Source organism: Rhinoderma darwinii, chromosome 5 (assembly GCF_050947455.1).
Source record: "Rhinoderma darwinii isolate aRhiDar2 chromosome 5, aRhiDar2.hap1, whole genome shotgun sequence".
In the NCBI taxonomy this organism is placed as follows: domain Eukaryota; kingdom Metazoa; phylum Chordata; class Amphibia; order Anura; family Rhinodermatidae; genus Rhinoderma; species Rhinoderma darwinii.
In genome coordinates, this window is record NC_134691.1 from 321,483,617 (window position 1) to 321,506,199 (window position 22,583).

Sequence of the window (22,583 nt, forward strand, 5' to 3'; positions counted from 1 at the left end):
AATAGATCCGTAATTGCGGACCGTATTACGGTCCGCAATTACGGAGAAAATGTTTACGGTCGTGTGCATTGGGCCTTAGAAATGGAAATCACAACCTACACTTTTTTATAGTGCAGTATTATAGAATATTAATTTTAAAATAGTTTATATGTCCCACAAGTAGAACAACCACTGTACATTACATATCATAGATAACAATGTGGTTTGTTTTTAAAAGAATTTTTCTTTTATCTCTACATATTTATTAGCATTCTCAACTTTTCTCATCATCTATTTACATTGAGAGGAAACAGCCACGCTTGCTGAGAGACTCATGGAAACAGCAAAGCACGGCGTGCTCGGCTGTTTCTGTATCTCCCGACCATCTAATCAGGAAGTGGCCAGGAGTCAGCGGGAACCGAGCAATGTAGAATGGGATTTAGGGGGTCTTGTTCTAGAGATAGGAGCAGGTCTCAGAGGTGGTACCACATCTATCAGACATTTATGGCATATCCCGTGTATATGCCATAACTGTCCAGGATGGGAAAACTCATTTAAGCATCTGTACAGCCTAAACCGCAGATTAAATAATTTAACCACTGAAGTACACAATTCAGCCTAACTACTTTTGGGACATAATTCAGCCGTACACCTTTAAGCAGAATATCCACATGGATTACTGAAGCAGTCCCTATATCAACTTTAATATATGCAAAACATATGCACATAACATTATAGGAAATTCAGTCTTTACATTGTGTTTTGTAACCAACACAATCTGAAAATGTGTTAGAACAAAACCTTTTGACTTTGTTAAATACAATTTCCCGTTGGTAAGGCTCTGTGCACATCACGTTTTTGCCCTACATTTTATAAATATGCTGGGGGAAGCTCTCGACATATATGTTAAACGTAGGATATGACAGATGCATTAACAGTGGTATCCGTCACCATAGAGTTTAATGGTGTTAAACGTATATGTCATAAACTCTTATGACCCTGTTCATGGTGTATACGTTAAACAGATGCCATTATAGTCTATGGGTGACGGATGCCACTATTAGGCACGTGTTTAACGCATACGTCGCCCATATAGATCATCTCCGTGAATATGGCACAAAATGAATAACATTTTTATCAGATAGAAAACTACCAGTATAAGAACTCGTATATACGCAATCACGTGAAGAAGTAAGAACACCCCATCTAAAGATCCGATGTCTAGTGTTGCCCTTTAGCAGAAAGAACCTGCAGCAAGCATTTCTTATATCGGTCTACCAGTTTCTCACATCGACTGGGAGAATTTTTTTCCTACTTCTACATGTAGATTTATTTTCATCTGTGAAATGTTTGAGGGGTTACTTGCGTGGACTGTCCCTTTACAATCCCCTCAATAGCCTCTTGATGGATTTTAGATCCATACTTTTTAGGATTTCTTTTTACCGCCATTTTCGATATATGTACTGATATGTTTAGGATCACTGCTTTACACTGCTGGTATCAGGTTCTTTGATTTTTGTCAAACTAGTTTTTTGGTATTATGGCCAACTTTCTTTGCCTTGTCTGTCCACAGCCCATTGTTCCAGAAGACCTGCTCATTGCCAAGGTGTTTTTTCGGGCAAACTAGTTCTGCCCTTATGTTTCCTTAGCTTTCCTGTTGGCACACCTCCCATGTAGATTTAATTTGTGCAGCTTCCTTCTGATGGTAGACTCATGGACTTTGACATCAATAGTGACGGGATCTACTTGTAGGTGATTACATTCTGCTGATCTTAGTGACTTCTTTGAGAATATTGTGTTCGGTTTTCAGGTTGACCTTGCAGGGAAGACCGACCTGGGCTAGTTGGCCGTTGTTGGAAATTTTCTCCCCTTGTAAAGGGGTTTTCCCATAATCCATATTTATCACCTGTCCACAGAAAAGGTAAAAAAAATATCTGATTGGTGGAGGTCTGACCGCTGGGACCCCCACCGATTGCTAGAACAGGCTTACCCTGCCGAAACTGGGAGCCCCATATAAATGGAGCAGCAGGGGCGTAACTAGGAAAGACTGGGCCCCATAGCAAACTTTTGACTGGGGCCCCCCCTCCCCTGGGTGTCACACAACCCCCCCTTGTAGATAGTACCTTTTTTACAGCCCCCCCCCTGTAGATAACGCCATCCATACAGCCCCCCCTCTGTAGATAGCGCCATACATCCCCCTGTAGAGTACGCCATACAGCCCCCCTGTAGATAACGCCATACAGCCCCCCTGTAGATAACGCCATACAGCCCCCCTGCAGAGAACGCCATACAGCCCCCCCTGTAGAGAACGCCATACAGCCCCCCCTGTAGGGAACGCCATACAGCCCCCTGTAGAGAACGCCATACAGCTCCCCCCCTGTAGGGAACGCCATACAGCTCCCCCCCTGTAGGGAACGCCATACAGCCACCCCCCCCCTGTAGGGAACGCCATACAGCGTCCCCCCTCCCAAAAAAATGCGACCTACAGAGTGTCCTACAAAATACATGTATCCCCTCTCCACAGGATAAGGGATACATGTGTGATCGCTGGCAGCGATAGGGAGAACGGGGGACTGAAAGTCCCCTGAACTTCTCCATGACAAACCTCTGACTTCCGGCGTCTGCGCAGCTCAATGAAATTGAAAGGAGCGCTGGTCACGCATGCGCACAAGCACGACCGGCGCTCCATTCATTTCTACAGAGCTGCCGACACAGACCCCGGAAGTCCGAGGTTTGTGATGGAGAACTTCAGGGGACTTTCAGTCCCCCGTTCTCCCTATCAGTGCCAGCGATCACACATGTATCCCCTGTCCTGTGGAGAGGGGGGGGGGGGGATACATGTCCTGTGGATATCCTGTGGAGAGGGGGGGCGGGATACATGTCTTTTGCTCTATTTTGAGCCTTCAGGACCAGACATCATTTAGCCCTTTTTAGCACGTGTTAGTTAAATGGCTATAACTTTTTTATTTGTTGGGCTAACGACGTGATTTTTGCGTCGTTTTTTCCGTAGACAATGCAGGTTTCATTTTGTATCATTTTTATACACACCTTTTTTGCTATTTTAGAATTTTTATTCATAAAGTTTGAAAATAATAGTAAAAAAATAAGCTTTTTTACATTTCAGCTATTTTTTTTCTGGTAATAACAAAGTTTTACCCTAAAATAGACTTTTTATTTGTGATCGCCATTTTCTACCGTAATTTTTTATATATTACATGTCTATATTAGGGTAATTGGCTCAGCGCTAGCGTTACAACAATGATTGGCGGGGGGAACGTTTTTTTAGGGGGGTGGGTATTTTATGTGTATTTATTATTAAAAAATTTTTTGCACTTTACTTTATTATTTTTTTATTACTATTGTCTGTCCCCCAAAGGTCAAAGAAGATCTTTGGGGAACTTTATATATTTTTTTTTCTTTCTTTTACACCATGTTTTTACACTGTAACTGGAGCTGCACAGCAGCCCCAGTTACAGGGGAAATCAGCCCTCTCATAGTGACGATTGTCACTAATAGGGCTGTGCTGGGTCTTGTAAGACCCAGCAGCAGCCTGCCACTAACGGCACCCGGCGACCATGTGACCAGTCACATGATCACCGGGAGGAATAACGACAGCGCCGCTGCTGCTGTCTCTATTCCTGTACACAGCGCACATACAAGTGATCAGAGAAGACAGAAGCAGCGAAAGCTGCTTCTATCCTCTCCTCAGGGTCCCCGGCAGTCACTGACAGCCGGAGACCCGACATTCAGCTGCCCGATCGCGCGGGCTGCAAGTTAAAACCCGAGCCGTAGAAAGTCTATGGCTCGGGTTTTAAGGACCCTGACCGCAGGCCGTAAATATACAGCCAGCGGTCGGGAACCAGTTAATGGCAGAGCGGGGAGATACCTCCCTGCTCTGCCGTAGTGTTCAGTGGCGTCCCGCTGTAGCAACCATAGCGGCTGCTAGCGGAGCCTCCGGCCATGGTGGGGGCCCGTGCCGGCGGGCGACACGGGCCCCCTCATGCCGCGGGCCCCGTAGCAGCCGCTACTGCTGCTACGGCGGTAGTTACGCCACTGTGGAGCAGTATTGCGCATGCTCAGCCACTGCTCCATTCATTTCTATAGTGCTGTCCAGTGCTATCTTTGGCAGCCCAACAGAAATTAATAGAGTGATGGCTGAACATGTGCAATACCGCTCTATTCACATGGAGCTACCAGGAGCGGTCAGACCCAGATTCATCAGATATTTATCACCTATACTCTGGGTAGATGATAAATATTGAATATGGGAAAACCAGGCTGTGTTCACACGTTGTGGTCAATTTGCATTTTTTTTGCCACAATTTTCTCAAGATCTTGGCAAAAAACATAATTTGACTACGACATGTGAACACACCCCAAATAGTTGCTCCAACAGTGTTCTAATGATTTGCACCCCACATGGTGCACGTGATTCTAATTTTAGGTCTTTAAGGTGCTGATTCTTACTTTTTCGCACAGAAGGAAAGGCATATCTATGATTTTTAAGAAAAAATCAATTATTGCAATTTGTTTTTTTGCTCAATTCCATCACCTTTATCTTCATATACTGTGTTCATGAAGCTTAAATGTTGATCTGTCCACATATGTTCATAAATAAAACACTTTGCATGGGGAGTCCATACTTTTTCACATAAATGTGTTTGTATTACCTTTGCCTAGTGTAATCATTCTAAATTTAGGTTGATATAATGCCAAGTATACAAAGCAAAGAAGACCATTTGGACAGGTCCCCTTAAAAGCTGTCAGCGTGTGAGACAGCTCAGGTTTACATAGAGATAAATAAAGTATTTTCTCCTGCCACAAGAAGACAGAATTTCACTGTAAGTGTGCAATACATAGCAGTACTACCACCAATAATAGCAATAATGTAGAAAGTCCAGGGTTTAAGAAGCCATTTCAGCTGATATCCAATCCCTTTATCTTATAACCGAAGAAATAATTACATAGAGAAAAGTCATTTTCACTGTACCTTTGGAGACTATTGCACCAGCTGCAGTTGAAACCAATTTGGGATCTGACACAGGCACCGCAGCTGTTATACTGGAGACAAGCTGAGGGAAGACAGTAAAAAGTGTTATAACTCATTTATCATGTCATAGAAATATCTATCTATCTCATATCTATCTATCTATCTATCTATCTATCTATCTATCTATCTATCTATCTATCTATCTATCTATCTATCTATCTATCTATCTATCTCATATCTATCTATCTATCTATCTATCTATCTATCTATCTATCTATCTATCTATCTATCTATCTATCTATCTATCTATCTATCTATCTATCTATCTATCTCTCGCGCTCTTTACATCTATCTATCTATCTATCTATCTATCTATCTATCTATCTATCTATCTATCTATCTATCTATCTATCTATCTATCTATCTATCTATCTATCTCTCGCGCTCTCTACATCTATCTATCTATCTATCTATCTATCTATCTATCTATCTATCTATCTATCTATCTATCTATCTATCTATCTATCTATCTATCTATCTATCTATCTATCTCATATCTATCTATCTATCTATCTATCTATCTATCTATCTATCTATCTATCTATCTATCTATCTATCTATCTATCTATCTATCTATCTATCTATCTATCTATCTATCTATCTATCTATGATCTACAGGGTGGGCCATTTATATGGATACACCTAAATAAAATGGGAATGGTTGGTGATATTAACTTCCTGTTTGTGGCACATTAGTATATGGGAGGGGGGAAACTTTTCAAGCTGGGTGTTGACCATGGCGGCCATTTTGAAGTCAGTCATTTTGTATCCAACTTTAGTTTTTTTCAATGGGAAGAGGGTCATGTGACACATCAAACTTATCGGGAATTTTACAAGAAAAACAATGGTGTGCTTGGTTTTAACGTTACTTTATTCTTTCATGAGTTATTTACAAGTTTCTGACCACTTATAAAATGTGTTCAAAGTGCTGCCCATTGTGTTGGATTGTCAATGCAACCCTCTTCTCCCACTCTTCACACACTGATAGCAACACCGCAGAAGAAATGCTAGCACAGGCTTCCAGTATCCGTAGTTTCAGTTGCTGCACATCTCGTATCTTCACAGCATAGACAATTGCCTTCAGATGACCCCAAAGATAAAATTCTAAGGGGGTCAGATCGGGAGACCTAGGGGGCCATTCAACTGGCCCACGACGACCAATCCATTTTCCAGGAAACTGTTCATCTATGAATGCTCGGACCTGACACCCATAATGTGGTGGTGCACCATCTTGCTGGAAAAACTCAGGGAACGTGCCAGCTTCAGCGCATAAAGAGGGAAACACATCATCATGTAGCAATTTCAGATATCCCGTGGCCTTGAGGTTTCCATTGATGAAGAATGGCCCCACTATCTTTGTACCCCATATACCACACCATACCATCAATTTTTGTGTTCCAACAGTCTTGGAGGGATCTATCCAATGTGGGTTAGTGTCAGACCAATAGCGGTGGTTTTGTTTGTTAACTTCACTATTCACATAAAAGTTTGCCTCATCACTGAACAAAATGTTCTGTGTAAACTGAGGGTCCTGTTCCAATTTTTGTTTTGCCCATTCTGCAAATTCCGTGCGCCGATCTGGGTCATCCTCGTTGAGATGCTGCAGCAGCTGGAGTTTGTAAGGGTGCCATTTGTGAGTAGCTAATATCCGCCAAAGGGATGTTCGACTGATGCCACTCTCCAGTGACATGCGGCGAGTGCTACGCTGTGGGCTCTTGCTGAATGAAGCTAGGAAAGCCACTGATGTTTCTTCATTAGTGACAGTTTTCATGCATCCACATTTGGGCAAATCCAACACTGAACCAGTTTCACGAAACTTGGCAAGCAGTTTGCAAACTGTAGCATGGGAGATGGGTGGTCTCGTAGGGTGTCTTGCATTGAAATCTGCTGCAATGACCCGGGTACTGCGTTCAGACATCAACACAATTTCTATCCGCTCCTCACGTGTTAACCTCTGCGACATGTCAATGGCTGTAAACAAAGAGAAGCTTGTAAATAACTCATGAAAGAATAAAGTAACGTTAAAACCAAGCACACCATTGTTTTTCTTGTGAAATTCTCGATAAGTTTGATGTGTCACATGACCCTCTTCCCATTGAAAAAACTAAAGTTGGATACAAAATGGCCAACTTCAAAATGGCCGCCATGGTTAACACTCAGCTTGAAAAGTTTCCCCCCTCCCATATACTAATGTGCCACAAACAGGAAGTTAATATCACCAACCATTCCCATTTTATTTAGGTGTATCCATATAAATGGCCCACCTTGTATTTATCTTATAGAAGATCAAAACAAACATTCTAATTGCCAGCTGTAAAGACCTGTGCTGTTTCTCTCTATATCTCACATATATCTTATTATGCATTATTAGAGTATTACAATATGTGTTGTTTATTATTCTATTCCATTGTCTTTTAGGTAAACAAAACAAGTTATATTTGTTTAGTCAATGGGCGCAATAGGTTCCAGTTTAAATCTATAAAATCATACCTTCTTTGACTGGTTTTGTTTTGGCATTTTGCATCTTCCTTAGGGGGGATTCACACGAGCGTGTATTCGGTCCGTGCGGGCCGCGTGGTTTTCACGCGGCACGCATGGACCAATACAACTCTATGGGGCAGTACAGACAGTCCGTGCTTTTTGCGCAGCATTTGTCTGCTGCGCAAAAAGCGCGACAGGTTCAATAACTCTGCGTATTTCGCGCATCACGCACCCATTGAAGTCAATGGGTGCGTGAAAACCACGCAGGTTGCACGGAAGCACTTCCGTGCGAACCGACTGAAACAGCGCACCAGCTGTCAAAAGGATGAATGTAAACAGAAAAGCACCACGTGCTTTTCTGTTTCCGAACATACAAACGGAGTGTCTTTGCGATGAGCGAAGCCGGACAAGCGAACCGAACTTTACCGGGTTCGGCCGAACTCGTTTTGGCCGAACCCGGCAAAAAAATTATCGGTACGCAACGTCAGGAGATAGTCACTGTCCATGGTGCTGAAAGAGTTAAACTGTTTCAGCACCATGGACAGTGACTTCCGATCCCAATATACATGAACCTGTAGAAAAAAAAACGAAGTTCTGACTTACCGATAACTCCCGGCTTCTTCCTCCAGTCTGACCTCCCGGGATGACAATTCAGTCCAAGTGACAGCTCCAGCCAATCACAGGCCAAGCAGAGGCTGCAGCGGTCACATGGACTGGCGCGTCATCCAGGGAGGTGGGGCCCGATGTCGAGAGGCGCGTCACCAAGGACGCGTCACCAAGGCAACTGCCGGGAAGTTCTCGGTAAGTACGAACTTTTTCTTTTTTTCAACAGGTTTTTCCATATTGTGTTCGGCATTCACTGTCGAGGGTGCTGAAAGAGTTAGCTCTTTCAGCACCTTGGACAGTGACGGGCGTCGACTAGCCTCATCTCTATGATGGCGGCTGCGCGAAAATCATGCAGCAGCGCATCATACACGGATGACACACGCAGCTGTCAAATGTTTTTTGCGCGCGCAAAATGCCTCGTTGTTTGCGCGCGCAAAAACGCAACGTCCGTCTGTATCTGCCCTTATTGCAAGCAATTTTGTAAAAAGGAAAGCTCACATAATGCTATCAGTTGTTAAATCCACTCAAGTGAAAACAATAACAGGGAAATGTTTCCTTCCACCCTGTGATGGTTTCTTGTAAATGTTCAGTCACAGCTCTTACTGCCATACTCCATATAAAATATTCTCACTATCCCTCAATATGACTGCATCATCCGTGTAACAATTCAATGTATATTCGTGACAGTTTTATTACATAACTACCGAGGAGCCCCAGGATTATATTCATCTTTACAATGTTATTTTAAAAGATGTGAGATAATGTACCCTTGTTGCTATATTGTCTGCCTGCTTCTCCAGTCTGTGTAATACAAAAAATATTTATAATGGGAATTAGCAAAAAAAAAAGATTCAGGATACTAAGATGGAGTCACTTAAAGATGAGCGAATCGATTCTACATTAATCAAACTCGGTCCGATTTCCCAAAAGCGAATCGAGCCCCCTTCACATTACAATATTGGCTTCCGTCGAACGTATACCTCCAATGGACGGCTGCAATGCATCCCACTGTATAGGTATACAACACAATACGTCACCCGAATGCTTTCCACTGAGCCCGCCCATTGCCCCTAGCGGCATCTACACAACCAGTTGTTATGTTATGTTACTGGGACTGCCCCAGGAAAACTCTGGTGATGTATCATCCATATATGGACAGTTACATCACTGGGGCTACCCCAGGGGAGTTAAAAGGCTGCCGGGGACTCTGGTTGCTTTGAAGGGGGAATAGTCGGGCCACCGTGCAGGTGGGTGTGTGGTACAAAGGACACGGGAATGGGGCATTAATAGAGAAGAATAACCTGACTCCCTCTGGTGTGGGGACGCCGAAGTGTGGGTAGCATCGATGAGGATGGCGGAGGAGGTGAGTGCGCTGCCAGGCACTCAGGTCTCATCAGGGCAGGGATCACAGGAGCTTCTCCTGCCTGCCTCATGCAACAGACTTCGTGGATCTGGCATCGGTGGATCCTGCTCCCTGAGGCTGTCGTGTTAGGACAGTTACGTTAGGAGGTTCCCTCGGCCTGGGGAGCACTAACCTTTGGGAAGCTCCTAACATAACTGTTATCTTCTGAGCTTCGCCAGGGCCGAAAACTCCGCATGGAGCATCAAGATTCAGAGGAGATGTTCCTTGTTTCTGAATCCTGATGCGGGAATCTGGTTAGGTACATGCTGTGAAGGACAATGGGCAGGTTAAGGCGGTGTATCCCACTGTAGGTCCTCCCAATGTTTACCTCTGGTAGAAGGCAATAATGTGATGGGATAGGGGATACAGACCTAATTTTTTTTAACAATTTGTGTACTTGTGATTCGCATAGAATCGGACTGCTTATTCGAAAAGGACTAGAAACGAATTTCGGAAAATTCGCTCATCTCTAGAGTTTTTATTTAAAGGGAGATGATAAAACATGGCTGCTTTTTTCCAGAAATAGCGCCAACCTAGTCCATGAGCGGTGTCTTGTACTGCAGCTCAGTCCCATTTAAGTGAATAGCGCTAAGCTGCAATCCAAGACACAGCCAATAAAAACCAGCGACACTGTTTCTGAAAGAAAGCAGCCATGTTTTTAGCATGTCATACACCCCCTTAAAAGTAACAGTGAATTTAGAAATGATGTCAGGCCTTTAGATATGATTTAGTAATATAATTTTTTCCCTAGCTGTTAGCCGCTATGGCGATCTTGGTAGTTGTCACGATTACATGCATCTCGTCTGTCTGCTGTATTCTTAGTGTGGGAACCAAAGAAGATGCAAAGGAGAATGGAGGAAAGGTGATTAAGTATTTTTTCCCCCCTATTTGGGGCCCTCAGGAAACATTTTTTAGAGTACAGACAATGCCTTTTAAATGACTTATTCAGACCTGCTACCTCCAACATTCATAAAGAATCTTACTATTTCTAAAGTATTCCCAGATGTCCAAGCACTTCAAGACAGAATAACTTATAGGTATACTTGACCTTGCAGACAGGTAGAGCTATTACTGGGCTTGTAGACCACATTAGAAAGATGTTTAACTCTTTAATTTCATTTAAAGCACTCTTCTCTCCAGAGTAACTGCATTGTTAGCAAAAAAGGGGGTGAGGATTATCCCAAAGGGTCATAAAAAGGGAGTGGTGGGAGAAACAAACAAGCGCCATGATGGAGAAGCCCATTTTGATCTCATTTCCATGTATGACACTCGCTTAGATCCTCAGGGGTTGGGCTAATAGATTAGTCAAATTTCAAATAAAAAGGAGCCTATACAGTAGTTAAAGAAGAGCTCAAACTGGAAGGCTCAGCTTCTGAGCAAATTCATGAACAGAATATTTTATCATGTGTTTCGGAGGCACTCAGTACTATATTCATTCACATAATGCTCTTAGATATTTTAATATAATATAATAAATATGTCAGTTTGAAGCAGCACACATATTATATACGAATAAATTGCTCTACCACATCTTTCCTTCTCTAACTTATAACATAAATACATAAAATTATAGTCAAATAGCATGAGTGCATTCATCTATATAATGATAAGACAAGGAAGATACACAATGCATATATGATTAGGTAGGAGGCTGTATAATATATCTTCTGGTTGCCTATTCCTGGGATGATATACACAACGTATATGTTTTCTCAGACATTTCTTTCATTAAGCTAATTCTTCAAACTCAAAGCCACTTCACAGCTCATTAAATCAATGGATTGAATGGTCGTTCCAATAGTGACATATTATCCAGCAAATGGCTCACTCACTTGGAAGAGGCAGCATCTCGACTGCAGAGTAGTTGGTAATCCTAGACATTTCCAGTTCCACCCTGTGATATTCGAAGATTGTTCTCCTGCGAACATCTGGTAAAACATAAGATGGAAAAGAATTGAGCTGTGGAAAATATAATCTAAAATAACAAGAAATCTTCTGTAAATATTTTGTTCATATAACTTTAAGGGGGATTTCCAACTTAAGATGTTCACAACATGTCTCAAAACTTGTCATATGACAAACATGAAGGGGATCTGCCAGCTGGAGCACCCAATAATCTACAAAATGAAGGGATCCTATTTACTGTTCTAAGTGGAGAAGTGGGGCTACATGGGGGCTGTGTGGCACTATCTACAGGAGGCTATGTGGCACTATCTGCAAAGGGTGTTTGGCACTATATACACGGAACTGTGTGTGGTGCTATCTACATGGGCGATGTGACACTACCTACTTAGGCACTGTGTGTGGCACTACCTACTTGGGCACTGTTTGTGGCACTACCTACTTGGGCACTGTGTGTGGCACTATCTACAAAGGCAGTGTGTAGCACTATCTACAGGAGGCTGTCTTGTGTGTGTGTGTGTGTGTGTGTGTGTGTGTGTGTCACTATCTAGAGTGGGCTGTGTGTGGCACTATCTAGAGTGGGCTGTGTGTGGCACTATCTAGAGTGGGATGTGTGAGGCACTATCTAGAGTGGGATGTGTGAGGCACTATCTACAGTGGGCTGTGTGTGGCACTATCTACAATTGAGGTTTGTGCCACTATCTACAGGGGGCACTGTCACTATCTACCGGGGGCAGTGTGTGGCACTATTCCACAAAAAGTCTTTGTGTAGTCCAGGACTAACAGACAGATGTCTGTTATCATTCTGATTGTTAGGAGGATGTGTCCATGCACAGTGTGATGCTGTCAGCGATGGTTGTAAACTGTTAGTATGTAGGGACACAGCCCTTTGACAAGGGGACATAACACACATTTGTCAATGCTCACGCAGTAGGGTGGGTTGACTATAGTCATGGCGGAGCAGGGTGGCAGTGGAGAAGGGGGCCCACATTCGGGAACAGCCCAGGGCATATGGTCTACTTAATCCGCCACTCACAGGAGCCCTACATTGTTGAGCCTAGTAGTAGGCCCCACTGTTGGAATCCTAGCAATATTACTTAGAACTGCTCTCTGAAGACATAGAATGATGTCATAACTTGAAGGTTACTAAAGTTTAACTTGGATTAGCACCTACAAGTGTGAATGTGCTAACATCTCTGTTCCCTATATTTCTTGTAGCATGAAGAGTTGGCTACATGTTTCCTTCCACACTGATGTCTCTGTTGATGAAAGAGTCAATTTAAATCTAGGTCTACCATCAAATATGTACCAGCTACTGTTTTTCTTTACCATCTGGATGTCTCCTACTGAGATAGGAACTTTGTAACCTTGACCCCAAGATGTGTTGTCCACACTACATTGTTTTTATCTATCTTCTGACGGATTCTTATACCTGTCCATCCCTTCTGTCTCGAGTTTTTGACTTTACATATACTACTCTATAGCTAAATGAACAATGACCAACATTTGGTTGGGATAAAGTTCTTTGAAGTACTATATTTGGTCCTAAACAAAAGGAGTAAAGAAAAGGATGTGCCACAGGGAAATTGCTCATCTGAGTTTGCTGCAAATACTTTACTAGGGTGGCCAGAGGCATAACTTGAAGCTCCTGGGCCTCAATGCAAAGTCTGTAATAGTCCCCCCCCCCCCCTTCCATGTGTAATAAAGAGTACTGGTCTCCTCCTATGGGGCAGAGTGGTCTATTGGGCCCCTTAGACTTCATGGCTCTCGTGCGACTGTAACCTCTGCAATCCTTATAGTTATGCTCCTGCTAGGGCTTGGTGAAACACAAACACGCGGAAAACAAGGAATTAATAAAAATAATATAAAAATATAAAATATAAAGCTGAATAAAATGATTTTATACGGACATCTAACATTGCCGGTTTATAGCTTGCCTGTCTTTCGAATATTGGAATGAAGAAGTAAGCAAAGTTAAAACTCTTGTCTCTCTATGGGACGATATATTTTCCCATTCTATCAGGATTCTTACATAGTCCTCGCCTAATATTCTTTAAACTTCAAATATCATTTAGTCCCATATGTAAAGTGTGAGTTAATGTCTTTAACGTAAGTAATTCCAATTATGTGGATATGCAGTGTATTAAAACTCCGATCCAAAACAATATCCAGGAACAGACGTTTTACTTTTACATTTTTTAGATTTTATTTTTGAGATAATGATGTGTGATGTGTAATACATACAGTATGTAGCCTAGTTTGATATATAAAAAAGTAAATATATATTAATATTCTGAGCAGGAGTTTAAATAATTTGGTTAATTTTTAGAGTTTAGAGGGCTCCATAGCAAAGATAAAGATGGGCTTCCCTTCCTTTGCTGGTCAACACTATCTTAAACCTAACCCATTGTGACATAAGCGCTTTCTATGATCCTTGTTTGCAGGAATAGTGGAGAGGAAATCCCTGTAGAAGTTCTCACCGCTCATTAAAAATAAGGAATGCAGCCAAGCTGGTCCGGCCCCCCTCTCTGTAGGGGCCACATAGCAGTCTTTTGATTTGCCTCTACGATACGGACACTGATGGGATATATATATATATATATATACATATATATATATATACATATATATATATACACACACACACACACACACACACACACACACACACACACACACACACACACACACATATATATATATATAAATATATATATCTGGACAAACCCTTAAGGCTAGATTCACACATGCAGTTTTGATGCAGTATTTGATGCAGTTTTTTTGCCAAGTCCAAGAGTGGATCCAAAGAGAAGGAAACATATAGAGAAAAGACTTATACCACACATTGTTTTAGTCTACTATAGAGAACTGATAAACGAATTAAATTAATGAAATTTAGACAAATTGCTATTTCTTCACATAGTAGTCCCATTTGAAATATAAAGTGGCATGAAGTATCATTAGGATGGTGCTCCTAGACTTACTGCACTTGACTAAAATGGTCACATCTGCAGTACATCATTACTGATCATCGCTCATTAACTCTTCATTAAAAATACTGGTAAAAGAAAAAATCTGAAGAAAATGAAACAGAATTTTTATGTAATGGAATGCTGGAATTAAAGGATCTTCATTGTGGATTTACGGCCTCATAGTAAGACAATTTATAATGCACTTACTTGGAATCTGCTGAATCTTGTGGACCACAACAAAAGCATCTGAGAGGCCAACTTTCACAGGATGATTGGTAGAGCTTATCTCCATTACTGGTACCGGTATCTGCAAGAAAAGGGATTGTAATTGCATTACAAGCTGTAATTACATATAAAAAATAATAAGGATAGGCTTTACGATTTACTAGAAGGAAGCCCCCTACTTATATGACTATGGTAACAACAAAGTATTCAGCTCATAAAATTTCTGCCTCTATAAGTAAAATATATATATATATATATATATATATATATATATATATATATACAGTGGCGGATTAAGTGTACCATGGGCCCTGGGCTGTTGATACAACTTGGGCCCCCCTCACACAGAGTTCACAGCAGCACAGAATCTGCACGCTCCTCTCCTGAAATACTCTGTGCTGCTGTGAACTCTGCTCTTACCATTACGTGGTGACTTGCCAATCATTTGAAGGTGTTATTGAGGACAGGAGTGGAGGAGTGGTAACAGACTGAGCTACGTAATGGTAAGAGCAGAGTTTACAGCAGCACTGAATCTGCACGCTCATCTCCTGAAATACTCTGTGCTGCCTTAAACTCTGTGGACAGGTCAGGATCCTGTTTTTTTTAAAATGCTGCACTGTAGCGCAGCCTTATATAATGGATCGAGCGGTTTCCCCAGCAGCATTTAAAAGAAACAGGATCCTGACCTGTCCACAGAGTTTAAGGCAGCACAGAGTATTTCAGGAGAGGAGCCTGTGATTGGCTGCAGAGGCCGCTGCAGCCTGTGATTGGTTGCAGAGGCCGCTGCAGCCTGTGATTGGCTGCAGAGGCCGTCACGTGGGATGAAGCGTCATCCCTGGAGGCCGGCCTTCTGACGTCATCCTGACGTGCGTGACTGGCTGCAGCAGCGACATGGATGACACGTCACCGCTGGAGGCCGGACAGGAGGAATGTAAGTATGAACGTATTTTTTATTTTTTTTTATTACATTAAAATTTTATTTTCCGTGTGCCGAGCATGTACTGTCAAGGTTGTTGAAAGAGTTAGTGCAGCCCATTAACTCTATCAGCACCCTGGACAGTACCATGCTCGGCGCACGGAAATTACAGGTTCGGTCCGAAACAAACTTTTTCGTGAAATTCGGCGAACTAGCCGAACCGAACTTTTCAGAAGTTCGCTCATCTCTAGTCATAATGATGGCGGCTGCGCGAAAATCTCGCAGCCGCGCATCATACACTGATGACACATGGAGCCGTTAAGTGCCTTTTGCGCACGGAAAACGCCGCAGTTTTTGCGTGAGCAAAACGCACACGCTCGTGTAAATGAGGCCTAAAGGGTAAGTCAATTTTTAACAAACGTCTAACATGTCATAGTGACATGTCAGAACTTTTGATGGGTGGGGGTCCGGGTGCGGAGACTAAGCGGCAGAAGCGCTCATGTGAGCGAGGAGCCACTTCATTTCTGTTTGGCTTTTTCCGGAAAGCCAAAAGTAGCGGTGTACGGGCTCATTGACTTTCTATGAGCCCGTACATAAGCTGCTCAGCTTTCCGGAAACAGAAACCAAGTGGCTCAGCGCTTACACGAGTGCTTCCGCCGCTTAGTTTTAGTGATCAGAGGGAGTCGGCGAGAGACACTGCTTCCGTAACCATCATTCAGTTTTATGGGACTTACGGATTGTGGATATGTCATACATTTTTCTTATGGGAAAACTGAGGGCTGTATGGGGGGATTATATTGCAAGGGGAGGTGAGTTTGTCTGACTTCTGGGGGCTCTATAGGGAGGTCTGAGTGTCTGATTCTGACATCTCTGTGGGGGGGGGGGGTAGCCCCCCCCATAGAGCCCGTCGCTCAGACCCCCCTATATAGCCCCCAGAAGTCAGACAATTTGACTTACCCTTGTAATATATTAGTAACTAGTGAAGGCTCTATGGGAAGGGGGGATTATACTGAATGGGGGAGGGGGGTTCTAACCATCTAAGTGACTCCAGAGGACTCCATGAAGGGGGAATAACCCCCCATCCCCCATAGAGCCCTCAGTATTTCAGTATTTATTATACAGCAGGGAGATTTGAGCGTGTAACTCACTGCTGAGTGTCTATGGAGGGAAATTATTGTCCCCCCATAGAGTCCTCTGCAGTGAGTTACACCGATCAAACCCCCCCTGCTGTATAATAAATACTGAAATCCTGAGAGCTCTATGGGGGATGGGATGGGGGGTTATTCCCCCCTTCATGGAGTCCTCTGGAGTCACTTAGATGTAAATTAAGATGGAGACGAACATGAACACTAACCTCCTCGTTGCTCGACCACCGCCCTTCTCGTCTGTTCCTCACTGGCGGTACGTGAAGCGTCAGAGGGGCGTGTTCTACCACGGCTAGCAGACGCACGTCTGCTAGTCCTATCCAGCAATTGATATCCATCCCCCTCCTCCTCATCAGCACTGCGCTGCCCTCTGCTGCAGTCCGGCCGCCCCTCCCTCTCAACGGCCATTAGCGGCGCTTCTTGTGAACGGCCATTAGTGAGTCCGACCTTAAGCGATTTAAAATGATGGGTTGCGATGGGCCCCCTAAAAGCTTGGGCCCCGGGCGGCCGCCCGAAACACCTATATTATAATCCGCCACTGTATATATATATATATATATATATATAAAATGTATTCTATCTCGCGCTCTCTACATCTATCTATCTATCTATCTATCTATCTATCTATCTATCTATCTATCTATCTATCTATCTATCTATCTATCTATCTATCTATCTATCTATCTATCAACATTACCGTAATAGAGTAATGATTTGGTCTAACTAGTGGATTGTAAATTATGTTTTGTGTCAATATGTCTACCTTGGTCAGAAAGACATATGTAGGGGAAAGCTTTTTTCCGTAGTGAAATTGCCCTTTAGTAATGATTTCACTTCTACATTACTTCTGAAATGTTGTATTATGATTTAAATGGTCACTAACTTTCAGCAAACTTTGCATTTGTTATAGTACAAGCGAATATAAGAAACTTTGTAATATATCTAATGAGAGAAAAATGCTTCTTTCTCCACTCCCCCCTCCTAACTAGTCCCTCACTCTGAATTTACTGCCAAATCCATCAACTCACTGAGGGATTTGGTTACAGCTGCTCATAGAAGTCTATGGAGAGGGGAGGGGAGGATGGAGCCAGGAAGACACAAAGACCCTGCTGCAGCTTCTAGTACGTGTTATATCTCACCCCAGTGTTCGATCCTCAGCTACACTGCTCATTACTGCTGTATAATGTCCTGCATGCTGCTACAGCTTCTATATATGTGATAGGTATAGGAGAGCAGGATTCTGCTCTTCTCTGTGTGATGTGTATGGAAGACATGATAGTTACATTAACTCCATGCATTAACTTTCAGAAAGCCGATGTTAAAATCTCGAAGAAAAAAAGAATTTTATTTGACCTTGACAGGGATCTGATTAAAGGCAAATAACTGCAAAATAGATTAGGAGAAAAGAAAATGATTCAATTAAAATGTATTCCACAGCCGTTAGGAACTCTTGGTGATTTTCTAGCTTGTGTACACTAGAGCCTTCGATTATCCAAAAACAAGACTGAAAATCCAAAAAAGAAATGGTCCATTTCTAGTTCCTATCTCTCATATACAGTCACAATTGTTCATCATGTTTAGACACTAATTCCCTGTCTAAAACCTTCTTTCCAAGGCCAATGCATTTACCAGACCAGTGCAAAAAAACTTAAAAAGATCCTGTTGGTGGAATGACCTTGCAAGTGTGTTTGTAATAAATGTTGACAATAAGAGGTCTTATAATTGGAAAGTAAGTTTTACAATCAAGATTACATGGAAAGAAAAATGGAAGACATATTCTTCTGTGAATAGCTAAAAAGAATAGCTAACAAAATCTATAGGACTTGTTGTTTCATGACCAAATCATCCACAGTCTCTCATAGTTACGGAGACCATTGTCTACAACCCAGGATAATGTACATCTGTAATTTAACCATCTAATTTTAGGTACAACACTATGTGCTTATCTCAGATTTATATCAGAGTTATGTTTTTCAGATAAAGATTCCCGGCTTAGAATTAAATGATAAAATTATGGCTGCCTGCAGTCACCAGTAGGTGGGATTTAGGTGCTTACTGCATACTATTTATACATCAAAAAGGCTCTGTCACCAGATTATCAAATCCCTATCTCCTATTGAATGTGATGGCCACTGCAATGTAGATAACAGCAAAGTTTTTGTTTTTTTAAAAACGATCATTTTTGCCCAAGTTATGAGCAATTTTATATTTATGCAAATGAGCTTTTCAATGGACAACTGGGCGTGTTTTCTCATTTTACCAACTGGGCGTGTATTGTGTTTTTACCAACTGGGCATGTATTGTGTTTTTACCAACTGGGCGTTGTGAATAGAAGTGTATGACGCTGACAAATCAGCATCATACACTTCTCATCGTTCCCACCCAGCTTCTTTCACAGCAGACACAGCGTGACGTCACCCACAGGTCCTTCAACCTTGTCGTCGGACAAAGAAGATACATCGGCTCCAGGCGTCCAAAAGGTTAATATGCTCGTCTCTAGGGAGTTTGCTATGCTTACCTGCACATGGTGATGCTGCTGTAAGTTCAACTGTACTCTGACGCCTGGAGCGGATGTGTCTTCTCTCTTCCGACGCCAAGGTTGAAGGACCTGTGGGTGATGTCACGCTGTGTCTGCAGTGAAAGAAGCTGGCTGGGAATGATGACGTCACCCACAGGTCCTTCAACCTTGGCGTCGGAAGAGAGAAGACACATCAGCTCCAGGCGTCAGAAAGTACAGTGCAGGGTATGTGCAGGTAAGCATAGCAAACTCCCTAGAGACGAGCATATTAACCTTTTGGACGCCTGGAGACGATGTATTTTCTATGAAAATTCAAATGAAGAAACAGCACTCCAATGTATATATATATTCCTTTTATAGAGAAAATAGAAAACAGCAGCACTCACAAAACAAACTTGTAAGAGTGCCAAGCAAGTCGTCCTGATCCAAAGACTAGACAATATAGAAGAATAGAAAAATCTTGCAGCACTCCAATGTGTGAAAAAAATGCTGGTTTTATTCAGTCAACAAAGTAGCAGTGTTACGCTTATATATATATATATATATATATATATATATATATATATATATATATATATATATACAGTGAAGGAAATAAGTATTTGATCCCTTGCTGATTTTGTAAGTTTGCCCACTGTCAAAGACATGAACAGTCTAGAATTTTTAGGCTAGGTTAATTTTACCAGTGAGAGATAGATTATATATAAAAAACAAAACAGAAAATCACATTGTCAAAATGATATATATTTATTTGCATTGTGCACAGAGAAATAAGTATTTGATCCCCTACCAACCATTAAGAGTTCAGCCTCCTCCAGACCAGTTACACGCTCCAAATCAACTTGGTGCCTGCATTAAAGACAGCTGTCTTACATGGTCACCTGTATAAAACACTCCTGTCCACAGACTCAATGAATCAGTCTGACTCTAACCTCTACAACATGGGCAAGACCAAAGAGCTTTCTAAGGATGTCAGGGACAAGATCATAGACCTGCACAAGGCTGGAATGGGCTACAAAACCATAAGTAAGACGCTGGGTGAGAAGGAGACAACTGTTGGTGCAATAGTAAGAAAATGGAAGACATACAAAATGACTGTCAATCGACATCGATCTGGGGCACCATGCAAAATCTCACCTCGTGGGGTATCCTTGATCCTAAGGAAGGTGAGAGCTCAGCCGAAAACTACACGGGGGGAACTTGTTAATGATCTCAAGGCAGCTGGGACCACAGTCACCAAGAAAACCATTGGTAACACATTACGCAGTAATGGATTAAAATCCTGCAGTGCCCGCAAGGTCCACCTGCTCAAGAAGCCACATGTACAGGCCCGTCTGAAGTTTGCAAATTAACATCTGGATGATTCTGAGAGTGATTGGGAGAAGGTGCTGTGGTCAGATGAGACTAAAATTGAGCTCTTTGGCATTAACTCAACTCGCCGTGTTTGGAGGAAGAGAAATGCTGCCTATGACCCAAAGAACACCGTCCCCACTGTCAAGCATGGAGGTGGAAACATTATGTTTTGGGGGTGTTTCTCTGATAAGGGCACAGGACTACTTCACCGCATCAATGGGAGAATGGATGGAGCCATGTACCGTCAAATCCTGAGTGACAACCTCCTTCCCTCCACCAGGACATTAAAAATGGCTCGTGGCTGGGTCTTCCAGCACGACAATGACCCGAAACATACAGCCAAGGCAACAAAGGAGTGGCTCAAAAAGAAGCACATTAAGGTCATGGAGTGGCCTAGCCAGTCTCCAGACCTTAATCCCATCAAAAACTTATGGTGCGAGCTGAAGATCTGAGTTGCCGAGCGACAGCCTCGAAATCTTAATGATTTACAGATGATCTGCAAAGAGGAGTGAGCCAAAATTCCATCTAACATGTGTGCAAACCTCATCATCAACTACAAAAAACGTCTGACTGCTGTGCTTGCCAACAAGGGTTTTGCCACCAAGTATTAAGTCTTGTTTGCCAAAGGGATCAAATACTTATTTCTCTGTGCACAATGCAAATAAATATATATAATTTTGACTATGTGATTTTCTGTTATTTTTTTTTATATAATCTATCTCTCACTGGTAAAATTAACCTAGCCTAAAAATTCTAGACTGCTCATGTCTTTGACAGTGGACAAACTTACAAAATTAGCAAGGGATCAAATACTTATTTCCTTCACTGTATATATATATATATATATATATATATATATATATATACATATATATACACATATAGATAAAGAAAATCTTGCAGCACTCCAATAAGCAAAATCGTGACGTTTATTCAATCCACATCAAGCAAAGGTGCAAAATCGTGAAGTTTGTTCAATCCACATCAAGCACCTTTGCTTGATGTGGATTGAATAAACTTCACGATTTTGCTTATTGGAGTGCTGCAAGATTTTCTTTATCTATATCTGTTCTTAGTCCAAGGATCGGGACTACTTGCTGGGCACCCAGATATACATACAATTCCTTCCTAAAGTGAGTGCTGCTGTTTTTCTTCGTTGTATATATATACATATATATACACTACCGTTCAAAAGTTTAGGGTCACTTAGAAATTTCCTTATTTTTTAAAGAAAAGCACAATTTTTTTTCAATCAAGATAACATTACATTAATCAGAAATACACTCTATACATTGTTAATGTGGTAAATGATTATTCTAGCTGCAAACGTCTGGTTTATAATGCAATATCTACATATGTGTATAGAGGCCCATTTCCAGCAACCATCACTCCAGTGTTCTAATGGTCCATTGTTTTTGCTAACTGTGTTAGAAGGCTAATGGATGATTAGAAAACACTTGAAAACCCTTGTGCAATTATGTTAGCACCGCTATAAACAGTTTTGCTGTTTAGAGGAGCAATAAAACTGACCTTCCTTTGAGCTAGTTGAGAATCTGGAGCATTACATTTGTGGGTTCGATTAAACTCTCAACAGGACAATGACCCAAAGCACACCTCCAAATTATGCAAGAACTATTTAGGGAAGAAGCCGGCAGCTGGTATTCTATCTGTAATGGAGTGGCCAGCGCAGTCACCAGATCTCAACCCCATAGAGCTGTTGTGGGAGCAGCTTGACCGTATGGTACGCAAGAAGTGCCCATCAAGCCAATCCAACTTGTGGGAGGGGCTTCTGGAAGCATGGGGGGACATTTCTCCAGATTACCTCAGCAAATTAACAGCTAGAATGCCAAAGGTCTGCAATGCTGTAATTGCTGCAAATGGAGCATTCCAAGACGAAAGCAAAGTTTGAAGGAGAAAATTATTATTTCAAATAAAAATCATTATTTCTAACCTTGTCAATGTCTTGACTATATTTTCTAGTCATTTTGCAACTCATTTGATAAATATAAGTGTGAGTTTTCATGGAAAACACAA

General features: G+C 42.0%; 1 protein-coding gene across 1 annotated transcript in view; it reads right to left on the minus strand.

Moving 5' to 3' along the window:
* The window catches only part of PLXDC2 (plexin domain containing 2), a 419,557-nt gene that overhangs the window by 77,624 nt on the left and 319,350 nt on the right, over nt 1-22,583 (minus strand). Inside the window, exons 7-9 of the mRNA XM_075827580.1 lie at nt 14,600-14,699; nt 11,351-11,446; nt 4,970-5,051 (exon numbers count right to left, since the gene is read on the minus strand). Coding sequence (XP_075683695.1) covers nt 4,970-5,051; nt 11,351-11,446; nt 14,600-14,699 — 278 coding nt within the window. The remainder of the gene's footprint in view (nt 1-4,969; nt 5,052-11,350; nt 11,447-14,599; nt 14,700-22,583) is intronic.